Here is a 25403-nt window from a genome sequence, read left to right as displayed (position 1 = left end):
TTGCATTACACAAGTACATGGATCAAAGTTCCAGGCCATATCACATGTACGTGCTCTTGCATGGCGAGGGCAATTTAGTTTTTGAGAGAATATTGAAGTGTGTGTGAAAATATAGTACAGGGTGGATAAAAACAGTAAAAATAAAAAATAGTTTGCAGGGTTATAGCATTGCTAGGTCACGGGAATTTTTTTAAGAGACAAAAAAACCAGTCGCTAGGTGGTGGTCCAGCAACTTCTGTGGAAATATGTAAATTGAGACGGTTATAAGAACTTGCACTCCTGATCTGCAATCAGTTCACCGTTGTAAACAGTGTATGTGGGCCTGCTGCACTTTGCAGGAGAGTCACAAATCCAGCAATGTGTTATCCCCTGTGGTACACATTGTTTGATATCTTTTCTTTCACTTGTGTATTGCAGCGCCACCTATTGGCTGTTTTTCCTTTTCTGTCTTAAAGAAATTCCCGTGACCTAAACTGTTCGCAAGGTTATTTCAAACTGTTTGCTTATTTTTCTTAGTTTTTAAAGTTTCTATGAACTTTTTACCCACCCAGTATTATAAAAAATAATGAAATGATGCATAAACTGATCTTGCTCCATTAAAAATGGGGGTAGAGATCATATATAAATGAAATAATTATTGCTTTCAGTTTTAGATGCTTCAGTCTTATAAATTGGGATGCCAGTTGAGCATCACTGAAACAGTCCAGACTTTAAATCAAAATAACTTCTAGACCTAACGTGAGAAGACAACATTCCACATCTTGTTGGAAAAACTCAGATTCTGTGTATCTAGAGCTCTTGGCAACTCGGGCTGAATCATCCAGTATCTTAGTGCAAAGTGTGACGTTAGTATTATCTGATCATTTCTGATTTTACCTCAGTCCCAAATCCCTAGCTGAAAATTCACGAATGTTTCAGGCACAGAAGAGGTTGAAGTCCAATTACTCCTGGCATACTGGTTGCCCTGGCCCTCTATCGATAAGAATTGAAATTAATTTTTTTTTCTGTACCAAAAACAAAAAAGCCTTCCTGAGTACTTTTTCGCAAACCTAAAATTCTTACAATTTTTAAACTACAGTAGAATCTCATATAATGACACTTGATATAACAAAACAAAAATAAAACCCTCTGCAACGATATTTTTTCATGTCTTGTGTGGAATGGTACAGTCGAATGAAGCTGCTGCCTCTCTCGGCATATATAATAATACTCTACAATGATTTTTTTCTAGGTCCGCAGAGTATTGCTATATCAAAGTTTTACTGTGTTTACAAATTTATGGGACAGTGCATAAATGTCATTCAATTACACGTGGCAAAATTTCTCTTAATTTTTACACTGAAATTACCTAACAAATTTGTATTTAAAAATTTCAACATATGCTTTTAATGTATTGCCTTTCCACTGTCAACTTCATGTTTGAGACATTCATTATTGCCATTTTCATTCAAAAACTATATTCATAGATGGCAGTGAAAAATTTCTCAATTAAAAAAAGAAATATAAATCTTCTGTAACTTGCCAAAAAAGAAAATTGTGCGCCATAGGGTTGCAATGCTTTGTTTACAACTTGATTTTTTTTTTTCATTACTATAGTTTGAATTACAAAGAAGTTAGTTATATATTCGGAAAGTAATGAAACTTCCTTCAATACATTTATTATACGTGATATTTTACATCCTCTTTGAAACCCTGCATCAGTTGTAAAATTCGAAATGGATTTTTTAAAATATTTTTCTCAGCTTTCTACACGCTTCATTAACTATAAAAAAAATTATACACTGTAGGGTGGTTAACTGATAAATGTATTTTTCTGTGGTGAATTTTTATTTATAGAAAGACAACGCCATCATTGCAGTTAATTTCCAAAATCAAACCCCTTTCAAACAGGGATTTCCCTTTGAATACTCATTTATCCTTCTGGTACTTATTTGACAGTTCCTTGAGAAATCATGACAATGGAAAAATAGTTATATGATGCGAAATGTACTCTCTGATCAGACAGCTGCATATTTCACTTCATCGAAGGCTTTCCTCGCTTTCTTCAGCTCTTCATTCATAGTCAGGAGATCCTTGACTCTAGCGTATCTTCTCGGGTCCTTACGCACGAGAAAGACTATATCCTCTACTTGTACACGCCCAGTGCGACCTATTTCCATTGCCTTGTGTGTCTATAACAAAAATTCAAAACATATCATTATCCAAAAATACAATTTCAGTTGCTTATTAACTGATAATAATAAATTCAACTAATAATCTATATAAAATTGATTTTCTGTGTGTGTGTGTTCTATATACAAATCTACAATTTTAGACTGCTTGTCGCCAAATTTTTCATATACAGTGGAACCTCACTCTCTACAACAATACTCAATAAATCTCTAACAATATTTTTTCAAGTGTGTTGTTTCTAAATGTCTACTCATGTTAAACTGCTGCCTCTTGATATAATAACCAGAGGCTTATTTACCGTTTTGCCACTTGTGGACTACCTGAATTTTGCTCTTTTCTCATTTTAGTTCAATTTAATTTTGACTACTCATTCCTCGAATTTGCTGCCCTGGGCTATAACCTGCTTAGTTCCTCCCCTCTTTTGGTCACTCACGTGCTTGCAAACTCTCTCGCTCCCTGGCAGACGCTGGAAAAAACCAGAACAGGGCCGGGTACTTTTGTTAGTTGCTTAATAACAGTAAAGCAATTAAAAGAAAACATGACAATTTCATTCATGGCATCTGGCATAAAATTAATACAGTGTGCATTGCTTAATGTGATCGCATCGGTACTCAGGGTTTCCGATAATAGTAATTGATTGATAATTTTCAGAAGAAAATCCTGGCTGTTAGTACAATGACCACACTTCCCATTTGATCGAACAGGATAACTCTTTCCTACATAACTGGTTTCAAAACATTACATCATGCCAATTTCTTTTCCCCATATTCTAAAACAGGATATTTTTTCTAAGTATTTAAAACAAATACACAAACACAAAAAAACCTTCATTTTCTTCAAAGGAATTCAATAATTTTCTAATTCATAGGTGCCAATTCACAGAATTGAGAAATCTGTAGTTTGTCATGTGACAAAACATTTCACTGCTGAAACATATAAAATTAAAAGGGAAAATTGGGGATTTTTCAGGGTGACCATATGACTCATGTTTCCGTGGCATTAATGTAATTTTAGCCCTCTCTACTTTTTGTAAATAAAAATTATCCAGTTTGTTCCTGGGAGGGGGAATAACAAACACAACAAATAAAAAATGTGTAGTGTCTTGTGAAATTTAAAATGAACTAAATTTTTTTTTCTCTTCAAAATACAAAAGCATTGTATTTATACTCACGACTTCAGTGATGAACTCGATTACAAGATCCTCAAGTAGATCGACCGATTCTGTATATGGATTTTGATCATCACCGAATCCATACATCATGCATCTCACTGTGAAAACAACAAAAGTTGAATCAGTAATCACTATGAGTGATAGTCCCCCCCCCCATGAAATTTATATCTAAGTTCTGTATTCACTCACAAACAGGACGAGGCAGGATTTTAGAGACCAAATTAAAGAAAACCAGATTTATCATTGCTAGTCCTTATTTTGTTTATTACCATATATCATCCCAGTGTTTCTCGAAAAATGAAAAACATTTACTGTACTAAATCAATGCATTTTCACCTCTCTGTCTTGAAATAATTAAATAATTTTCGAAAAACTCTCTTACAGGTAAAGCCCAACGATAGCGAAAACAAAACACAGAAATTCCTTTTCTTTTGCTCAAATCTGACTTTTCCCAGTGGTAAAAAACACTGATAAGAAAGGATAGATCTCAATTATACGTGTATACTATGATTGATGGGGGGGGGGGGGGAAGGAGAGGAGTGTATGGCCTGTTCGGCGTGGCAAAAAGTCAGCCAACAGACAATTCAAAATTACTTCAAGAAAGCTGCGGGTTTGGAGCCAGTCATCTCAGTGATGAATGATTAGATTTGATGGTTCATTCGAATGATCCTCAAAACAATGCTGAACATGAAATTTCCGAACATTACTAACAAACACCTGAAGCTGCAAGTTCCATTTTCCAAACATGTGGAAATGGACAGTTCACTACGAACTTGCGGCACCTTGACTGATACGAAATTATTAATGAATGCTTGCAGACTCAAGTGACTAAAATACAGCAGAGGATGCTCCTAAGGAATTAGAAAAAAGTAAGTGAAAAATGCTAAACACGTACTGTAAAAATGCTGCATCATTTTCCGAAAAGAACTGAGAGATAAGGCTGAAAATATTTGCAGCTCTTGCTAGTAAAGATGAAATTGTGAGGGCTCAAAAAGCAAAAAATATGCATCAATCTATATATATAAAAGTGTACAGATTTTTTTAAATAAGGTATGTAAAGAAAATTGAATTGAAATGTATTCGCATATACTGTGATTGAACATTGATTGTGTAACTTAACCAATAATCTCATTAGTATGTAGTAAAATAAAGTACGGTAGTATTATTCAGTTCTTATCAAATTTTTTCACCATTTTTGGCATGTCTTTCCTTTCTTACTAAAAAAAAGCTCCATTTCTCGAAAAAACTGTCTCAAATTTTTTTTCGGCCCTGCCAGTTTTGAGATATTGATTTGACTAATAGCGCCATAAAATGTATGTATCAAGGCAAACAGACACATTTTCCTTATGTTATCATCTTTTGTCTATATACTTGGGTCCCTCTCCCCTTTACTTACTTGTCCTCCAATCTGTCGAGTGCATTTCAAATGGGATCCACTTATAGAGATTGGCCCAGTAGTAAGGTATTATTGCAGCATGCCGCTGTGCAGTCACGTGGGCATCCTGCTGGACTCTCATCACAAGGATCCGAGTTCGAACCCCCATTGGCGGCACAGAGATTGTCGGCTGAAGTTGGTTTTCTGTGGGTTTCCAACCTCAAGTCGGAATGCTAGCCAGTCTTCCACTTGAAAAAGTCTCTCCACACAGAGAGCAGACAGATCTACAACATGATACTTACATCACGTGGAAATGAAAGCATTTGCCATTTTCACTTCGAAACATGGAAGACTACAAAATATGGTTGCGCCAGCAAGAACACAAAACAAGCACACCTTCTGACAACATTTACATTAGGGGACACATTGACTCAGAACACACATTCCGGTATGTGCGAATTCGTTAGAAATCCCACAGGGGAATGTGTTTTAGGTACACATAAGGTTTAGTAGTATAATTGCAGCGTCAGCTATAGATGGTTAAAAAAAATGAAACAAAATTATGTAACTAATCTTCTTATGCATATAGGATGACCTAGGTTTTTGAAGCTGTGAAAATTGAATAAAAACCTTGTCTTATACACGAGTAAATGCGAGTATAATGAGTTAAATGCATAATGAAAAGTTGACGTCACTGACAAACTTGATTCACTGCGCTTTTTAAATGAGTCATACAAATCCACTAACAGCCAGGGATTCCTGAGCTATGGATTACGACCCAAACTTGATTTGAAGGGCATTTTCGAGATGGGTGATCAGTGATCATTTTTGTCGCACCACGGTCATTTTCTGCACACGAGGGCTAATTAGACTGGGACCTACAATTTATTGCCGATTCCGAACGGCAGGCTTGTCTTTTTTTATACTCGTCGAGAGGTTGGATTTTCGAGATGGGTCCTACAAATCTACAGCTATGGGTCATGACTCAAACTTTATTTGATGATGCTTTCTAAATGAGTCGTACAAATCCATGTATATCTAGCTCATTAGGACAGAGATACAAGTTACAAGAATTATGGCTAGGAAGAAAAAAATCTCATAGGGGAAACATACCCACACATAGTAAAGGAAAATAGAGAAAATGATCGGAGGGGTAATGGATGCTATGATCCCTCCGCAGTTTTTTTTTTGAAGAGGGAAAGAAAACAGACCAATCAGCAGATCAAGGTGAAGACAAATATGTTTGTTCAAGTCACGCACCTCGTTGAGTGGCCTCTTTTTCTCCTTCATCTCGCTTCTCAAGTGCAGTGTAGAACAAAACAATACAATCAGATTTTTTTTGCTAGTCTATATTATACACTGTTGTACCTCCTAGTCACTCCACTGTGTGCGCAGCCTTACAGTCCTATTATAAATGCACTTATTGTTTCACTAGTTTCAAAAACAAAGTCCTAAAGCTGATCTTGTTGTTGATTTTGGGTAGCGGCTGCAAACAGCCAATGTGGGTTACACATTCAAACTCAAGTTATGCAAGAATTATCATAGAAATTTTACTGTAGGGTGGGCTATCTTCCCCCTTCACTATGCACATCCTTCATGATTCGCCCCTCCCTTTTTCCCTAGAACCTGTATTATGGCTGAGACCCATGGATCAGATAAACAAGATTATAATAATGTTGTTCAATTAGTTTTCAAAACAACTAGACAAATCACAGAAAACAAAAAGTATTTTAGTCGACATAAAAATTAAAAAAGAAAAAACCAAATCATCAATGAATTGAATCCTCACATTCTTTCGAGAACAACCTCTTCTTTTTATCCCCAGACTGGGCCTCAGGGCATTCAATAAGTTCATCCTCGAACTGCAATCACAATGAATAATCAAATTAATAAATATTCAATTTATAGAAATAACGCACAATCCATTAAAATCGATGTAATAGAGTTTATATAAAGGTGCTGAACCATTAGAAGAGTACAGTCCACTTCATCAGTTTGAAAAAGAGTCAAAAGCCACACAAGTTAGCGACAGCCACTTGAGTGGTCTGTAAATGTGCCACGGGCTGAACAACCCAAGTGATCTAGAAAAGGGATGTGGGTCGCTCGCTTCAGTAATTTGGAACTGCGCATCAGGTCACATGTGACTGGAAATTTGTTTGGGTGATCCTGAAATTTGCTGCGATCAGCTTCAGTGATGTGGAAATGAGCAAGGGGTCACAGGCTTCTTCAGTGATCCAGAACTGTGCAGCAGATCATTTAAGTGATTTGAAAATGTGCCGCAGGTCGCATTCCATTTTAGACAAATTTCCGTTTTATAAAGGTGCAAATCAGCACTAATCATGGAATAGATATTTCGATTCTGTTTAAGACAGGTTTCCTTTTCATACAGTGTCCATCTATAAAACAGGTGTCACTGTAAATAACAGAGCGTTAATGAGCCCTAGTGGCTGATATTCAAACTTGTGTGTGTGATGTTTAATCGCACTGATGCATTTATTGAACATTTTAAGAGCACTGATGCATTTATTGAACATTTTAAGAGCACTAATACGTTTATTAAACTTCCGCAAATGCAAGAGATATTTTCTCGCACAGCTCAAAAGCTAATAACTAGAGCTAGACCAGATTTTCCGTGAATATTTCATACACGTACAAAGAGAAGACAGTTTTGTTTTTAAAGTGCATCTGGTAAGAACTATAAATACTTATGTGGAAAACTCATCACCAACGAGATTACTGGTAACATTTGCACGAGTGTTACAAATAACCTCATTGGTTACATATGATCGTAAACTGCATGCTTTCCTGCTACTTAGTAGTATGTGTACCATGGGCTTTAGTGAGTGGATGAATAAGTGAGCAAATGATTGAGTCGAGTGAGTCACTCGTACTGTTAATCACTCACTCGATTATTCGTTAGCTCATTCGGTCACTCACTCACTGATGACGAACTGTTGTCGGTGAATTTCCCGTAAATCTTATAAATGATGTGTTTCCATCGAGTCGCCGATGATTACGCTTATTTGGGACGAATAATCGAAAAATTCGATTATTACGTGACACGTATCGATTCACAGCGATTTTTTTTTCTTTGATGCTAAGACGAAACAAAACTTGAAATTGACATGGAAAATATTCAGTTGAAAAGACTTACCTGATCGAAATCTTCGTTCAAGGCAGTCGCCATGGCAGAGGCGATTTACTTTTTCATCCCCGCGAGTTATTTACATTCTTATTCTAACTGAATTATCCAGGGCTATCGGCTGCAAAGACCATTCTCTGAAATGTTTATTCTCATAATTTAGAAACAGGATTTATTTTGTATTTGCTTTTATTTGATAGATGGCAGCATAGATACCATCGCAAAGCCATTTCTTCTGTGTGCAGCATAAAAATGAACAATAAACGGCATTATATGCAAATAAATTTTATTCGCCTACAAATCAGGGTTGGGTTTTTGATATGACAAGCGTCAAAAACTGGTTTAAACTGTCAAAAACTGTCGAAAACCGTCAAAAACCTGAATGAATGCCTTTTGATAATGTTTTGAACATAATAGGTATACAACATGATGAAAAACTTACTTTTTGGCATATTACAATGTTTTATTTTTAAACATTAATTTATTACAATAATTAAAACAAAATATTAATTATAATTTGCACTTTTGAATTTTTCAACATATCTAGTCTAGAACATATAAAATATAATTTTATGGTTTATTTATCTAAGCTACTCATTACCTGTGTTCAATTTGTTAAGTGGATTAGAGCTGCTTATTCAAAATATGTATGATAGGGCATCAGGGTTAGGTTTTTGACCCCAGAAACTAACTCTGTATTAAAACTATCAAAATCTTACTGTCAATGATGTCAAATAGTTTTTGTTAACTTGATAGGTACGTTAAATAACAAAATACTTACTTTTATTTAGATTAAAGGGTTTTATATTCAGAATTATAATTACTGAGGAAAAATATATATTTTGGTATTTTAAATTTTCTGATCTGCCCAAAATTTTATTCCATATAAAATTTCTAATGCAGCATCTGTTAATGCACTAACTAAACTCATTTATTTTCTCCTAAAAATTTCTTAGATCAGGGTGTATAAATTCACACAGCTTTAAAGAGTATTTTCAACCAAAGCAGAGCTGACAATACTTGATACCCAAAGCATTTGTTTTGCACGTTTGAATACAGCTTCAATTGGAAAACCATTGCATTATAAATACTAGTAAATGTACCGTATCATAGTGCAAAAGAAAGAATAAACCAAGTTTGACATATACAAGCTAGCATTGCCAAATTAAATGACATTTTAGTCCTACAATTTAGTATTTTGATTGCTAGATATATTTCAATGTTATGTGCAATAAGAGTATTGTTTTAAGTATCAGTGGTTATCTACATAATTTAATAATAACAGATATCAACATTACATACATGATGTAATAAACTTTTTTAAACACCTGTTGTAAAAAGAGTACAGCAGATAGTTTATATCAATGCATATATATAAGCAGTTGAAGAAATTTTGGAAGGTCAAGAATCATCTTGAATCAAAGAATGTCAAATCGTTCCACAGTTTTCCCTTCAATGTTCATGTTATGCTTTATTCAAATTTTATAAGAAAAAAATAACATATATTGTCCAAAATAATTCAGTCGGGAGTAGAAAATTATTTTAGAATCTTATTAAATATTTATTCTTTGTATAACATAGTCACTTTAAACATTACATGCAATTAACGTGTGCATTTTCATTGGGAATTTTTATATCGAAAAGCAATATTTGAGGTTTTTGACAAAGGTTTTTGATGTGACAGTTTAAACTGCGGTTTAAACCGTCAAAAACTGCCATGTGTCAAAAACCTGCCAACCCTGCTACAAATATAATACATTTTCAAAGACCACAACAGGAAGATTACCCAACAAGGTGGATGAAAAAAGGATGCTCCTAACGCCAGTCATGTGTTCAATATAAACTATTTTCTCTGTGAATAATACGAAGTGCGGTCAACTCTCGGCTTACGAACGTCTCAGTAAGCAAACAACTCATGAATCCATGGCCGCAGCAGGGATAGCACTGACAGGGTTATAGCCTGGTGGGGGGGCAGGATGATTCTTACCATTCTGTTTTTTCACTCAATAAATTCACTCGAAAGGCATTCAGAGGCCTTGTGAAAAGGCTGGCCAACATCCATAGCCTAGCAGCGCTGCAACTGGGTGGAGCAGGTGGGTCTATATCAATGATTCCCAACGTGGGCGTTAACGCCCCCTTAGGGGCGATGGAATGTTCCAAGGGGTCGGTAGAAGCTACGGGTATAACATAGGATCCTATGGGTTAGATTGCGTCGGGGGGCGATGGCAGAAAAAAATTCCTGAAGCAGGGGGTGATGGGACAAAAAGGGTTGGGAAACTATGGTCTATATTGTCCCGTTGCTGGACTATTTGGCCAAGTCAAACTAGCCACAAATAATATTCCTCTTTCTTAATTTTGAAGATTGAGCTAACACCATCGTGGAAAAAAAAAAAAAAAAAAGCCTGACACCTTCTTGGCCCAATGTAATAAAACTGGAGCTAAAACTCCTTGCTGCAAGCTCTTGAATTTTTATTGTAACGGTTTTCAAAGAAAAATCGCAGTAAATATGGTCTATATCTATGCGTTTCTCTATGACAATAATCTTACATATTAGTTATTTACTCAGGCCAGAGGTGGTGTAAATTTCACCCTTTAATCTCTCCTTCAACATTACAAATGGGAACCAAAGTGCGTGCTTTCTCCGACTGACCTAGAATCTAGTCGTGGCCCCGCTGAAGGATGGGGGGAGAGCAGTGCATGAGTCAGTAGGGCATTTCAAAATTTTAGGTTTCCCTCAAAGAAAGTTTTCAGATATGTTTTTCAATGGTTGCCAACATGGATCCCCTTGCAGGCAGAAATTTCGAGGGATCTGGTGTTGAGATTATAGATGATTGAGAGATGATATTAGCAAAACTAGATATGACCGGCTCTCTGCCCTGATATGGGATAAAGCCTGTAACTTGATTAAAATAGTCTCTGATTGTCTCTCGCTCTCTATGGAAAAGCATCTTCAGTGTCAATATATGGTGGTCGGCTGAAGTTAGTTTTCTGTGGTTCACTTCGAACCGATCTCCCCATTGAAAAGTCTGGCCACAAAAAGCAAGAGCCCTACAAACAGTACAAGCATTCAATCATTACACTTCTCGCCTGAAATATAGATGGCAGCACTGAAAAAATCAGATACAACACTAGATACACACTCAGACTGTTAGGTACACACACTTACTTGCACTACCAGCACAACTCACTATGTAGTAAATTGCCCATGGTGATAGACCTGAGTTGTGCTCTGTTTGAAAGAAAGAAAGTGTCAATATTTCATTTGGTTTTATGTTATGCACTTGAGCATTGAACACTACAGTAAAAATTCACATTAGAATTCTAACGTGAAGATTTAAATATTTTGGGTTAAAGGAACACAATTTAATCTAATTTACATTAATTCCCATGGGAAAAATTATCTGGGTTTACGAACAGACTTCAGAGGAAGGAATTGAGTTCAGAAATTGAGGATTGACTGTGCTTAGTAAATACCCAGAGGCAATTTGACATTTTACGACCATCTCCATATGATATGTTTGCTGTTTTATAGTTTTTAGATGGCAGCGGGAGTTTAGATGGAATCCCTGTAGTCACCTATTAAATAAAAAAATATATAAAAACAATGGGAAGTAGGGGTGTGTACGTCCTTCAAAGGTCAAAGTCACCTATCAAATGGAAACAAAACTATTCACTATCATTCTGTAAGTAAAATTGGATGTTGGTTTTTAATGGGATCTTCACACAAACCACTTATGCACCACAAAAATAAACATATCGAAATACAGTTGATAACAATGCAACACCAGCCATGTTTTTAACTTTGCTGGAGAAATTCAAAATTATTTCCGGTGTAGAGAATTCACAAACTGCTAGTGCCCTATTCAATACACTTCGGAAAAGCCGTGACAATTCTAGTCCTTCAAGCTTAATATACGCTGAGCTAAATGATTAATTTATGAGCTATTTGCTGAATCGTGTCAGACAAACTGTCCATTGCATGGTCCCGTTCAGCATACATAGGTGCCATCGAAGCAAATTACCACACACTTGGTTTGATAAACTGTCATGGCTGCAATCAAATGAGATGTTTCATGACTTTGATCCTGTTTTTTTTTTTGTCTTGTATTGAATAGTGAACCAAAATCAACTAATTTTTTTGTAAGGCAACGTGAAATGGTGGATAATTCTAACCATAGGCTGTTGTGTAAGGGACCCTACTGTTTAATCACCAGCACTTAAAAAAAAAGACCAAATGATACTAACTAGTCAAAACAATCAACTAGTCTTAAACAATAATTTAGTTCATTTTAAGAAATCAAAGTTTGAAATCACAGGCCACACTTGGCTTGCCAGCAATGAGTTGAGTATGCATGCGTTACAACCACACATGCATTCACAATACATGATCTATCATGCACAAGTTCATTAGAAATTCTCCAGAGGAATGCTTTTAAGCTGCATGTAGAGCTATAAGTAGCAGTAGTTACTAGTTAGTGTCATTAAAGTAAACAATCATTTCAATCTGAAATTTTCCTCAAAAAAACCTGTTTCTAAAAAAAAACCCCGCCCTCCCCCCCCCCCGTTTTAGCCAGAGCTAGACAAATCTATTTAAAAAAAACACATTTCTATTTGTTATTATCAGCAATGATGCCAAATGTTCCTACACGTGGGGAATTCCACAAAAGAGTTTTGTCAGGTAGTCGTGATGCAATATGCTGTAGTGAAAATACAGTATGTTGATCTAACTTTACAACCCCTAATATTTTGTGAGCCCGAGGCAGCAATAGCATTCATATCCTCACATCCTGTAGCTGGCCCCATGGGCTGGGATCACTGGTCAGGTAAGGACTATCAGGGACCTTTCAGTGCAGTAAATAGCCGCTGTGGTGGTCGAGCGGCCATAGCGACAGTCTCAAATCGCGAGAATTTGGGATCAAACCCACCTGTCGTCACAGTGGTGGCCCACTGCAGTTATTTTGCGGTTTCCAACTTCGAGGCGCAAATGGGAGCCGATCTCCATTTTAAAATGCCCCACAGCAGAAAGCAACATGCCTACAACGTTCAATTATTCATTCATTACACTTAACTTACTATGAATTGAGAAAAACTCATAGTTTAAAAAATTGATTGCAGATGGCAGCACTACACATAACAAGTGTTACACAGAAACAAACTTTGTGGAAGGTTCACTATAAGTAAAATCCAAAATGTACCAATTTGTTAGAAGTTCCGCAGAGGAATATGGACGTGGTGCATGTCTGGTTTAGTAGTAGTACAGTAAATATATAGGTTAAGAAAAATGGGATTCATCCTAGTGACTTTTGGAATGTTTAATTTGGTTACTGTGGGTTCACCAACAATGTGTTTCAAACATATTTACAATGGTTTATCACTTCTTCAATGCTCCCAGTATATGGGGAAAACCTGGGCAGCGCCAGGTATTATTAGCCAGTCTATATATATATATAAAATTGATATTCTCTGTGTGTGTATGTGTATACTCTCTATACCAGAGGCCTTCAACTTTTTTCCAGTCATGAGCACTGCTTGTACCCATCAAAAGAAGAGCACCCTTACAGCATGTTTGACATATAAATGCATGAAATCAGGATGATTTTAGTCCGTGAATGTAATTTGTACAAGCTGTTTAATTGGAATGTTAATCAAGTGATTGCGAGCACCACTCTAGTTGCTTCAGGGAGCAATGGGTTGAAGATGCCTGCTCTATAACAGTGGTTCTCAACCTTTGACAGCCCTGGTTGATTTATGTTTTGTGAGTGAAAGATCTGACACGCAACTAATGTGCAACAAATGGAGAAAAATGAAACAGTTGAAATGAATCACTCACAGCCCAGTTTGACTGCTGTCAGGGAGGTTGAGAAATACTGCTCTATACAAATGGCACATTTTTAGACTGATCGTCGCCAAATTTTACATATATTTTACATATGTCGAATCTTGTTATAACAAACTCCAAGAGACCGGAGAAATCACTTTGTTATAACGAAATTTCGTTATAAAGGAATTCTTGGTTTTTGTATTGTTTCCATGTGGTGGATTAAAAAGTGTTTGTTAAAACCAGATTTTAGCTATAACGATATTCGTTGAAACAGGATTCAACTGTACAGAAAGTGGGACCTGAATTGAATGATAGGCTACTTTAAAAATTTGTCTGTGAAATAGACAAAAAACTGTTGGGTAACAATGGTGTCTCTGGCTCAACAATGATGTTTAGAATGTTTACTTTGGTTAATGTGGTTCTCAAACAATACGTTTCAGACATGTATATGTCTTTACAATGGTTTGGGACTTTAATGCTCCCAGTATATAGAAGCCCAGGCAGAGCCAGGTATATAGCCTATATTTAAACTTAAGAATTAACACTTTACACAATGATGGATTTACGAGCCAAACACACTTTCTTGGAAATGCATATTATGAATAAACAGAGATAATACAAATAGCATGATAAAATAATATAACACCACATGCTAATTTACAATCTTTTTATTGCAACATTTCTACAAAATAACCACTGAAAAGAAATATTCCCGATTCATATATATATATATATATATAGTACATTTTTACGCCCTGCTTGAATTTACAATTGAAATAATAAATACAAATAGTCGACAAACAGGGAATGTTAATTAACTGAAACATTTCAAATATAATTAAACTGTCAACAATAAACTATACATTTATAAGATAGGAAGTTCAACAGATCATGTACAGGCACTGCTGGTAAATCGAAAAAAAAAAACTGAAGAAAACGAAACAATCTAAATATATAACATTATTATTACAAAAAAACGCACTAGTGTCAGCACAATATAGGCTAACTTTGAAGATATAGTACATCGTTCAAATATATATATATAATATTTATATTTTTTTGAGCTTTTGTAATATATATATTCACGTCTCCAGCCAGCAACAGCCATTAAAAGTTCATTAAATGTGTCTACAAAACTGCAGCAGCTGCTGTATACAGAATTGCTATCTTTTTTTTAATATATACAATGCGGTTATAATATAATCATATATTCATTCTTGTGATAGCACTCAAAATTTCTCCAATTTTGTACAAAGAGAAATATATTCCACATTTATTCAAATGTGAATAAGATCTACATAAATTCATGTTTTTTAGCATGCACCCTTTTTTATCTAATTATAGCACTCGAAACACACACACACACACACACACACACAAAGATCCCTTTTACACAACTAGCTAACAGTATTTTCCTGCATATAAACCGCAGATTATATGCCCCTGTGCAAGATCATAGAATTTTCAGAGTTGGAATGGGGAACAAAAATTTCTTGAGGATTTCTAGATGGTGCATAAATAGGAGTAAAAAACCTATTACATTCTCTTGCATTAGCTGACATGCCGAATAACTCGGGGGACACTAGTCTTTTAAATGTTTGAGTAAGTCTGGCTATTCCTAGAATACCGGGAAAAAAGTGTTAGAGAGGGTCACAGAATGCAGTCAAAAGACTGATATCAATTTACGTCAAATGGCAAATAGATAAGAGAATCAGAATAAAATACAGTGATACCTTGACTTGAATTTTTTTTTGAATAACAAAGATTTTGTTTCGTTTTTTTTCTGCCTCTGCTAACGAATACGGAATTGGCTAACAAATATATTAGTTGGTGGGGTTACACATGCTCTAGCAAAATAAAAACCATGCTGCGAGCTAAATTTTCATGTCAATCAAAATGAATCCAAGTAACTGTCATTTAAGCCAGAGTAACCTCTTTCTACCTTGGCCAAAACTGACAATTTAAAAATATTAATTTTTTGATTTATTTGTGTTCATTGCAGGGCTGGACAAATCTCACGTGCCAGGTTGCCTCGGCGACAAAAAAAAATAGTACTAGCACCTAAAATTTCCTTTGTGGTTAGTAAATTGAAGACCGAATTTCGGACCTTTTCCTTCAGGTAAAAATTTTTTTTAGAGCTTAGAAGTTTTTTCCTGGCACCTAGAAATTTTTCATGATTTGACCAGCCCTGGCTTATTTTACGTCAAAATACCCTTTGCAAAGAAAAAATAAAGTAATTAATTTGGGACAATATTTCTTCACTAGGACCACTTGAATTAGATACTTATACGTGTATCTCAGGTCTTAACTTGAAAAAAGAAACATTAAAAATGACCATTAATAGTCCACACAATATGTGTACCTCTAGAGTGAAGAGGTTAATTTACTTTCACCTCAGAATCATTTTCCAGATACCAAAGGTCCAAATTGGCCAACTCAATTGATTTTCGAAGTCCAGATACTTATGAATTATTCAGAACTTGACTTGATTTTTCCAGCATGCTGGTCTTCCTTCACTGTTATCCAGCATGTCAGCTAATGAGGGGGAATATGGTACAATTTTATATGCAAAAAGGTAACCCAACAACCCTTTTTATTACTTCAAATTTCATTATTGGTGAATGAAATTTGCATTTGCAGATTATAAGCAGGAAGTTATTATAATATTTAATTCCTCAAAGATATGAATTTCCACTCTGATTGGACAATGTATGTTATTCGATGTGGAAAGCAGAGAGTTTAATAGATGTATAAATTTACAACCGGTTATATACAAGAAATCATAAATACAAGTATCTGAAAAGATTTCCGACACTCATAGTGCACTGGACAACACTTAATGATAGAAGGGAAAAAAATGGCACCTCATCAAAAAGAAAAAAAATTACAGATATCATTGATTCCACTGGGATTCCAATATCAAGACTCAATGGGATAGCAGCGGACATGCAGAGCTCTTCTCTTAATATATATACTCAATGACTACAGTGCCTCACAAAGCATTAATAATTGTTGTATTGCACATGCGAGTAAAAAAAATTTCAATGGGAATCAAATCACAAAGGAACTTTGACTTCCGGTCATATACCAAGAATGTATCATGCAGGCTATGGCTAAATGTTTTCTAGGATTCCCCAAGTTTTTAAGCCTACATTGATGAGACATTAAGAAAAGGTTCACTCACAGAATAAATGTCAGAATTCCATTGGATAAAGAGAAAAAATTATTCTGAGTAATTTTCCTTCATTGTCGAATACTATACACAATATCTGCGTCAACGCATATGAAAAAATTCAACAGAAAGAAATTTCAAGTTCACGGAACTGTACAGAAACATGTTAAATTTAAACAAAATCTGCGTGAAAGAACTTGATAGGCATGAAACATCCACATACATGTAAAATGAAATCTCTCATATCGTGACCATGTATAGTCTGCATTCTATGGTATTCGCTTAGCCGAATTTCTCGGAATAAGTGGTGAACTGCAATGATGTTCAATTTACAAATAAAAATGTGTAACAGTAAAACCCTTACAGTCATTCCACTTTTAGGGCCAAACAATAATTTCCCCTTGTATAATAAAAGTATGCATTTCAAACCTACGATTAACTGTCATCCCTCTTTTATAGACAAATTTTTTTGCCCTGCTAGTGTCCAAAAAATAAAAGTTTTACTCTGTATTCATTTTATTTCACTCTACAAATCAGCATTTTCAAGTATTAATAAAACAATGAATTCCTAATAATCTACGTCAAATGCAATTCAATGAAGTGATGCTTGGTAGACATTGAATAACAAGTATTATTATTGTAGATTACAAAAACCAATTTACTGGACATATTGACAAAAATGCTTCAAGAACCGAAATTTAGTTAAAAAACAAACAATGCTGAGCTGGTTTACGATTTTATTCAGCACATGAAATGACGGCTGATAATTCATTATTATGAAAGAATTTATATTAGATAGCAATCCCTCAAAACTATCAATCCCCAAAGCAGAATGTTTTGCATTGTTCTGCAACGAGCCCTCGCCTGACTGGAAATGTTCTGAGGTGAAAATTCCCACAATTGTGTTTTCTTCACTTTTTCTTAAAATTCTTCCAGATTGTTCTGCAGTAGCCCTGCTTTGGGGCTATCAATTACGATAAAGCTTGTACAAGATTTCATCCATTCGATGGAATTTCCATCAATTTCAGAGAAAAGATAAACCTTGCAAGTAATTTGTACTATGTGACACATATTTTATAAAGCTGCACTGAGAAGAAAGAGAAGTGTGTTTATAGCTAAATATACTGAATCAAAGTCACTATATTTAAACTTGTTTAGGTCCTGGAACCTTTTTAGGTTCTTGGACCTTCTCCCTTCCCCTTCAGAATAAAAAAAACCATGAGATGCATGAATAATTTTTTTTTCATAACATTTTCTGAAATTTCAGGTATTATTCAGCACATTATAGCAAGTTAGCAACTTACACATTTTTTAGTCAACAAGAATGATGAATTCACATTTTGAGAGTTGAAAAAAAAACCATATAGTAAAACCCCTCTTATATGGCCAAATAATAATTTTCCCTTTCATAATAAAAGTATGAATTTCAAACCCCTGATTAACAGTCACTTCTCTTTTACAGACAAATTTTTTTTGTCCCACTGGTGTCTGCAAAAGAGAGGTTTTACTGTATTTTAAACGTTTTATCTACCAATCACAATGCATGTACAGTGTTCCTATCACATTGCATTTTTTCTTTTGGCTTGAAAGAACAATATACTCCTTGTGATTAGTTGATTTGCATTGATTAAAAAAAAACAAACAACTGGGGAATTAGAACAGGACTTCATGTAATGCAAGACGACAAGAAATAAATTTAATATTGTTTGGGTTTTTATTCGAATAAAAACACCCTGTGTGACTATATGCAAAACATATTAATTTGTCAATCTCTCTCTCTCTCTTTGCAATATATACATTTAAATGAAAGACTAACTGTATATATACTAGCTTCATTAGAAATGGGAAAAACTATGAAGATGAGCCTCACATTCAAATTTCTTTTTTATGTTAATATAACACTCAAAAAACCCTCTGCTCATCTCAAAAGAACAAAAATTAGTAAAAACTTCCAAGCTTGGTCAGCCATCACGTATTTTATATATATACTCTGGACGGATTAAATAAACCCTTCTAATAAGTTTGAAAAAAATTATTTCTACAGCAGCGGATCTCAACCACTGCTCAGTGAATAATAAAATAAATCAATAAATTTGATAAACAAAAAAAAAGGTCTAAAGCGTAGTCTCCCAAACTTTTTGTTCCATCGCCCCCCCCCCCTCATCAGAAATTTTTTCCTCTCATCGCCCCCCAACACACGTAAACCCATAGGATCGTATGTTAAATCAGTAGGTTCTATTGCCCCCTTGGACCATTCCATCGCCCACTTTGGGAAACACTGGTCTAAAGGGTACTGCCATATAAATAATATACTAAAAAGGGCTCCTCGAGTTAAACAAGGCTCCGCCATAGAAATTATTCACTGAAAAGGGCTCCGTGAGTCAGAAAAGGTTGAGAACCGCTGCTCTACAGAAATGTGTTTTCAAGTTCAATTTTTGTAAGTGATTAATGAAAAAGTATTTTAACAAAAATAAATTTGGGAAAAAGCCATTATCAATTCTTCCCAGAAGGAATGATTATTAGTCAACTTTTCTGTGCTCAGTTCATTGATGTCCCAAATTATCTGCACAACTCATATTCAACTACAGCAGAATCTCGATAACTCAACATGTGTTATTCTCATGTGGTGGGCACAATATTAAATTCAATGGGAGAAGAAATCTCTCAAACTCAACAAAAACCCCACTTAAGTGGATTACAATGATATACTACTACTTAACCCTACATGCACCTCGTACATTCTTCTATGGAATTTATAATGAATCTGCACATGCCGGAATGTGTGTTCTGAGTGAATATGTGGCCTCAACGTATCTATGTTGTAAAGTTGCGCTTGTCTTTTGTTCATGCTGCCATCTGCCTTACATTTTCTGAAGTAAAGATGGAAATGCTTGAATGTCCACATGACCGCACAGCAACTACAATTATATACTGCATCATCACAACTATTTTTTTGAAAATGCCCCTGAATTGGCCAGTTAATAAATTTTCAAGACATTGCTCTCATGTGTTTCAACATAGTTTTTTTTCATTATTTTTTAGTCAAGGATTCTCCCTCATGCCTTGCGAAAGGGTTACTTCCACTGTTTGAAACTTGTAAATGTGATCCATGGATTACAAAAGTCAGATAGATGCAAATTAAAATGATAGATGGTTGAGTAAGCTAGATAGAAATTTTCAAATAAAAAATGAGTTTTCTGATTTTTGAGAACTGCGCTGCTCATTCACAACTAACTAATATTTCGACATGCTGTTTCATTTCACAATAATTCTACATTATCCTGAAACTTTTCATAGAAAACTGCAGATACAATTGTTCTATTAATTTACAGATGTTGGAATAGAATTATCCAACTATATATAAGTACATATGTAAAAGATATTTAAAAATAGGGAGGTTGAGATCAAATGAACCTCTTTTAACTTGACAACCATTCAAGTTCACATGTTTATTGATGCTCTTAGGGTGTCGAGTTATCAAGGTTCCACAGTATTTCCATTTTTTTGGAATAAAATATAATCACTTTTCTAACATTTCAACTGGACAGAAACTCCACAGTAAACATAAAAATTTATATCCTCACACGACTTCTTTAAATAATCACATCATGGTATATTTTCTAGCGCTCACACTCTAAGTTGTCCTCCTGACCAAGGCTGTGAGGCAAACCACCGTTTTAGTGCAAATAGTCAAGATTCAAAAATTTTCAGTGTAAAAGAGTAATTAAGAAAGATTTTTTTGAACTGTAATGTATGATAATGTATTGCAAGTCGAGAAAATTGCATCTCTCTATAATGTGATTCTTACGTATTCCCAAGAGATTCTGTCCAGGACAAGAACAAATTTGCAAAAAAAAAAAAAAAAAATTGCAGCCAAAATTTTTTATGCATTCCAGTTGATTGATGATGTAGCGCTTTGATGTAGCGCTCACATGATTAATTCTATTTCCTCAAGTGGATCATTATTCTAACCACTGACTATCAAAAAATTTCCAAAAAGAGTACAGTAATATTGATTTAATTTTGGAAAAAAATTTATACAATACTTGACACACACATACATGCATATGCATGGTAGGTCTCAAAATTAATGAGATAATGATTAATAAAAATTTACTAGTTCAGTCCTTACATTGCTCCTATCTCAAATAGATGACAAATGACTTATGGGTAATTTGCACTTACAAGGGGAAAAATTTTTTTTTTCTTGCACATACGGAAAGTAATATTTCCAACTATTCGCACAGTTTAAGGGTTAACATTTTATATTTATAACTTAAAAAGACTGGGAAGATGGCTTTTAATGGCTTGAATGATGAAAACCAAGCATTTATAACACCACGAGCAGGATAAGTTATAGACAATTGACATATAGCAACCTGCCCTGGATGAGGAGAAAACCGGAAAAGATCAATGAGGAACATTTAAAAGAACAAAACTGTCTTCTTCCACAAACTAAACAATATTATACGACTAAAGTCTTGGCATTGCTTGCAATTGGTTGAAGACTCGTCAATAGGTTAAAATCTTGAATATTTCCATGCAGCACATACACAAAGGGGATGCAGATTATATTCCAAAATATTTTTTATCCCGTCAGCTTCTCCGAGTGTATCTAGTACATAAATGCAGTCCACTTTTGAACATTATGATAGTTATATTGAATGCAATTATAAATTGAATTGAGAGTTTGAAGTGAAATGTAGTCAAAGTCTTTATGGAATATAATCTTGTTATACTATTGAAATAATAAACGAGATACATAGTTCATATCAGTTGAGCCAACATACTTTTTAGTAAACAAAGATTAAAATATTAAAAACAACTAAAAACATTTGAATTATTGACAATCGAAACTCGTGAATATGCCACATAATCTAAAATTGAGTGCCTCCTTTTTACCTGGACTAAATTCCAAATCACAGCAAAACTCGGTGGAGTCATTTGAAATTCCAACATAGTTTTATACAGGTTGTATCTAACGTATATCCACCTTTTATTACACACCATTTTTTTTCTCCAGAAGAATCAACCCATAATATCAGTTTAGAAGGTATAACTCTATACTTGGGAATTTTTTTCCTTCATATGAAGGTTTTAAATATCTTTGATGCCATATCCTATTTGAAAATGCAAAATTCCTATAATCTAAAATTTGCATGCCTCACTATTTCAGTTACGTAATAAGAGTAGGTTCATGGAATCGATATACACAAGGATCAAAAACAGAACCCTATTTATGCATACACAAATTGTATTGAACATACATTTGCAATGTAGGAGAAAGTATTTGTGGCTAGTTAACATCATTATGTCCAGTTCTCAAGAATAGCAGTTCATTTACATACATCAACTGGAACAAAAAAAAAAAAAAAAAAAAAAAATCGAGCATAATTCAATTCATGAAGTTCATTAATAATAAGCTCATGATTATGAAATAAATAAATTTCTTTCACTTTAATGTCTCCGAAAAAAGTTCCAATAATGTGAGCTGACAGCACACGCCAGCTATTTTTATGATCTCGTGGTAATTTTCACTTGTATATTCTTCATATATACTTTTTTTTTTGGCAAATGATAGTTATTGATTCACAAGGAACCAGATATTATTTATACAGCTATTTCAGCTAGCCAGTCTGTTGATCTAGTACTTATCTGTATCAGCTCGCTATTTTGTAGGCAACATTTTTTCCTTTTATAGGGAGTGGGTGAGCTTCCGTATTGAGCACCCAGGCATCTAACGGAATGAGATCATCATCGGAAAACAGCAGATATAAGTACTTTAATGTCTCTGCCAAGAAGAAACTCTGCTGCACATCATCTTTTGCACTATCCAAAAGATACACATTTTTCAAACCAGAGTAGCCCCCATCAACACGACAGTGCTTCTCAATGGCCTGCAGAAAAAACCAAGGGTATGAAAAAAAAAAATCAAAATTTGGAAATTATAACAAACAACAACTATTAATAGATCTTATATATCATACTCATATCATTTCTATAAGTTCAGGAAATTAATAAATTTTTTGACAAATTGTGATGTTATTTTAGAATACTTACTTGAGCAGCTTCCCAGCCCCATTCTCTATATTTGGGGTCCTTAGTGATCCTCCACAAGACAAAGTAACTTTCAATAACTTCTGGACGCTGAATGTAATATTTCTCATTTTGTTTCAAGGCTCTTGCTTCTGAGCTCTCTGTGAAGCGGAATGATTCTGGGCCAAGCTTTGTAGCTGCATAATGGACAAAAATACAAAAGTGTTGGTTCATATAAAATAAGCCAAAAAGAAGATTGTATCAAAAGAGTTCCTTTAACATAAATTACCTATTGTTTTGATCAGCTATATCTCGTTTGAGTATGATTCTCAAAACTCATATGAATATCACTGGTTGGCCTATTGAATAATTTAACACTTTTGGGTCTAAGCCCGAGCCTGACTCTGGATGCCGTTTTTGTTTAAGGGAACTAAGCCCAAGTGTGACTCGGGTTTAACTTTTAACTCTTGTAGCTATAAAATGGCTGAATGTGTTCCCAGTGTTTTTAAACATAATCTATAAATCTTCTAGTTCCAAAAAAAAATATAGGTGGCAGCAGCCAACTGATGTAGCTTTATGAAACAATGTAGAAGTAAGTATAGTTGAAAAACATTTGTCTTCCTAAGTAAGGTAGCCATGTTTGTTGTATTTCGCGATGTTTCATAAACGATTTTTAGACTTATCAGATGGCAATGATTTGGCTGAGATATATTTTTTGTACTGGAGATTTTTTGTCAGAGTTATCAGATTCAGATGATACAGAATACCAGCCCGCTTGTATAAGGGATTCAAAATCACAGTTCTCAGATGACAACGACAACACCAGTAAATATATTTGATTTTTTGCTTTTGAACAAAAAAATTTTTGTGTATATTACTTATTTTTTTCAAATGTTTCAGGACCTATATTTTACAAAATTATTCATTCTAGATGATGAAAAGCAACAACAGAACAAATCAAAGGCAGAAACTGGAAAAAGATTGAGGAAAGAAACTCGAACTTACTGCGAACCTTGTAGTGTTGCTCTGTGTGCAAATGTATTTTGAAGCGTACCATAATAAAGCAAATTTTACAAGATATTTATTTTAAATAAAAACTATTTTTAGATATTTGTAACATATGGGTAAGTTTTTATTCAGAATTGTTCGCAATTTAATGTTAAAAAATTGTTTTCTTATGAGGAACTTTTTTAAAACTCTAAAACATGCTTTTTAATTATTTCCTCATTAAATATTAATTATCAGTACCTTTAAATAATTACTATATTATGAAAGAAAAGAGTTTGAAATTTTTAGCTAAAAAAAAAAGTCAAGATTTATATATTCTAAGTATTTTTAAAAAATCATGAAAGTACCAAAAACCCTCAGTCCACAGGGACAAACATGGTCGAAATAGCTTAGACCCGAAAGTGTTAATATACAGTAGGACCTCTCTGATACAGAATTCTTTAGTCTCGGAAAAAAACCAAATTCTTGCATTTACTGTATACAGTAAAACCTATCTTCAACGGAAAAAAATCTTGGTCCCGTGATTTCAATACCAAAATACACATAAAAACCTAGATCAAATGAAACTTGTCTAAAGCGGAAACAGAAAGGAAAATTGTACCCTCTTAACGGAAAATTTCACACCAACATTTCAAGTGTTTCACGATCAATTAGCTAAGGGATCATATAAGATGTTAAAGTGTTCTACCAAAATGTTTTATGCAAATCTCTGCCAATGCGAATTCTACACATCATCCATCTTTAGATTAGCAAAAGCCATTTTTGCATTTGATGCTGCTATTTTGATAAGCCATATGTGGTAAAGCAGTTGCTTTCTGAATACAAATACAACGCCACAACAGGCAAAATGCCCAACGAGGTGGCTGAGAAGAAATTGAAACAAAATTTTTTGGAAAATCAGGCTTTTCTATGGAACAAATTAGTGCAAGGGATTGGATTTCCAAATGATATGCAAGCTGCTTTCTGTGATCGCAGTACTGGAATTGGAGGAGGCAATTGCCCAGGTGGTAAATTTTAAGTGGGAAAAAACTTGATATAAAAATCAAATTTTATAGTGGTAAGGGTGGCAAAATCATGTTGCCTTCCCCCTCCTCACAAAAATCCTAGTTACGGCCCTGGTGGCGAGGATTACATAAACATAGACAACACAGTACAAACTGAACCTGGTACAACAATTAACACTCATTGAAAATTTAAAACAAAAATCAAAAAGAATGCAATTTTTTTTTTAGAAGAATAGTGTAGGGGAAGTTCATACAAATGCTGTTGAAACCTGAATATTTAATATAGAGCAAACAATGTCCATTATCTATTTAATCTTTTATAAATTATTTAATTTATTATTTTTTATTTGAATTACCCAAGAGATTATTAGATAGTTTTACACATTATGTCCATTGAACCTTTATTAAGTAGAAACCTGTGTTCAACGGAAAAAAATCTGTCCCTTGTGATTTTGTTGAAGATAGGTTTTGCTCTGTATATCTAGATCATATATTTCACCAT

General features: G+C 34.4%; 2 protein-coding genes and 1 long non-coding RNA gene across 7 annotated transcripts in view; 1 reads left to right on the top strand and 2 right to left on the bottom strand.

The window, feature by feature from the left end:
• Positions 1–1792: 1792 nt before the first annotated feature.
• Taf13 (TATA-box binding protein associated factor 13) lies at positions 1793–7970 on the bottom strand. Its single transcript, XM_089244500.1, has 4 exons — positions 7873–7970; positions 6508–6580; positions 3344–3441; positions 1793–2171 (listed from the first exon to the last, which is right to left on the bottom strand). Exons 1-4 carry the CDS (start codon positions 7903–7905, stop codon positions 1998–2000), a joined length of 378 nt encoding a protein of 125 aa, XP_089100626.1. The 5' UTR covers positions 7906–7970; the 3' UTR covers positions 1793–1997.
• A 447-nt stretch (positions 7971–8417) lies between these two features.
• On the top strand, positions 8418–24006 carry LOC149076812 (uncharacterized). 4 transcript variants are annotated; one of them, XR_016194103.1, is made up of 3 exons: positions 8418–8616; positions 15684–15800; positions 23821–24006. It is a non-coding gene; the product is annotated as an uncharacterized LOC149076812 (long non-coding RNA). The 4 variants fall into 4 exon arrangements; XR_016194104.1 differs by lacking the exon at positions 23821–24006 and adding an exon at positions 22555–22623; XR_016194105.1 differs by lacking the exons at positions 8418–8616; positions 15684–15800 and adding an exon at positions 22692–22768.
• Positions 15794–25403, bottom strand: part of alpha-Man-Ia (alpha-Mannosidase class I a) — a 73298-nt gene continuing 63688 nt past the window's right edge. The window contains exons 9-11 of one of the 2 annotated variants that reach the window (XR_016194101.1): positions 22914–23086; positions 19059–22750; positions 15794–19012 (exon numbers count right to left, since the gene is read on the bottom strand). Coding sequence is in view for 1 of the 2 variants with exons in the window: in XM_089244499.1 (XP_089100625.1) it covers positions 22514–22750; positions 22914–23086 (410 nt within the window). In the remaining variant the exon portion in view is untranslated. Of the gene's footprint in view, positions 22751–22913; positions 23087–25403 lie in introns of both variants that reach the window. The other variant, XM_089244499.1, reaches the window with a different exon arrangement.

The sequence above is a fragment of the Pholcus phalangioides genome, unplaced genomic scaffold (genome assembly GCF_987345545.1).
Source record: "Pholcus phalangioides strain wild (caught in Gottingen) unplaced genomic scaffold, Ppha-v1.0 ptg000015l_1, whole genome shotgun sequence".
Classification (NCBI taxonomy): domain Eukaryota; kingdom Metazoa; phylum Arthropoda; class Arachnida; order Araneae; family Pholcidae; genus Pholcus; species Pholcus phalangioides.
Note: the sequence above shows the minus strand (reverse complement) of the source record. Positions and strands in the feature narration are given on the sequence as shown.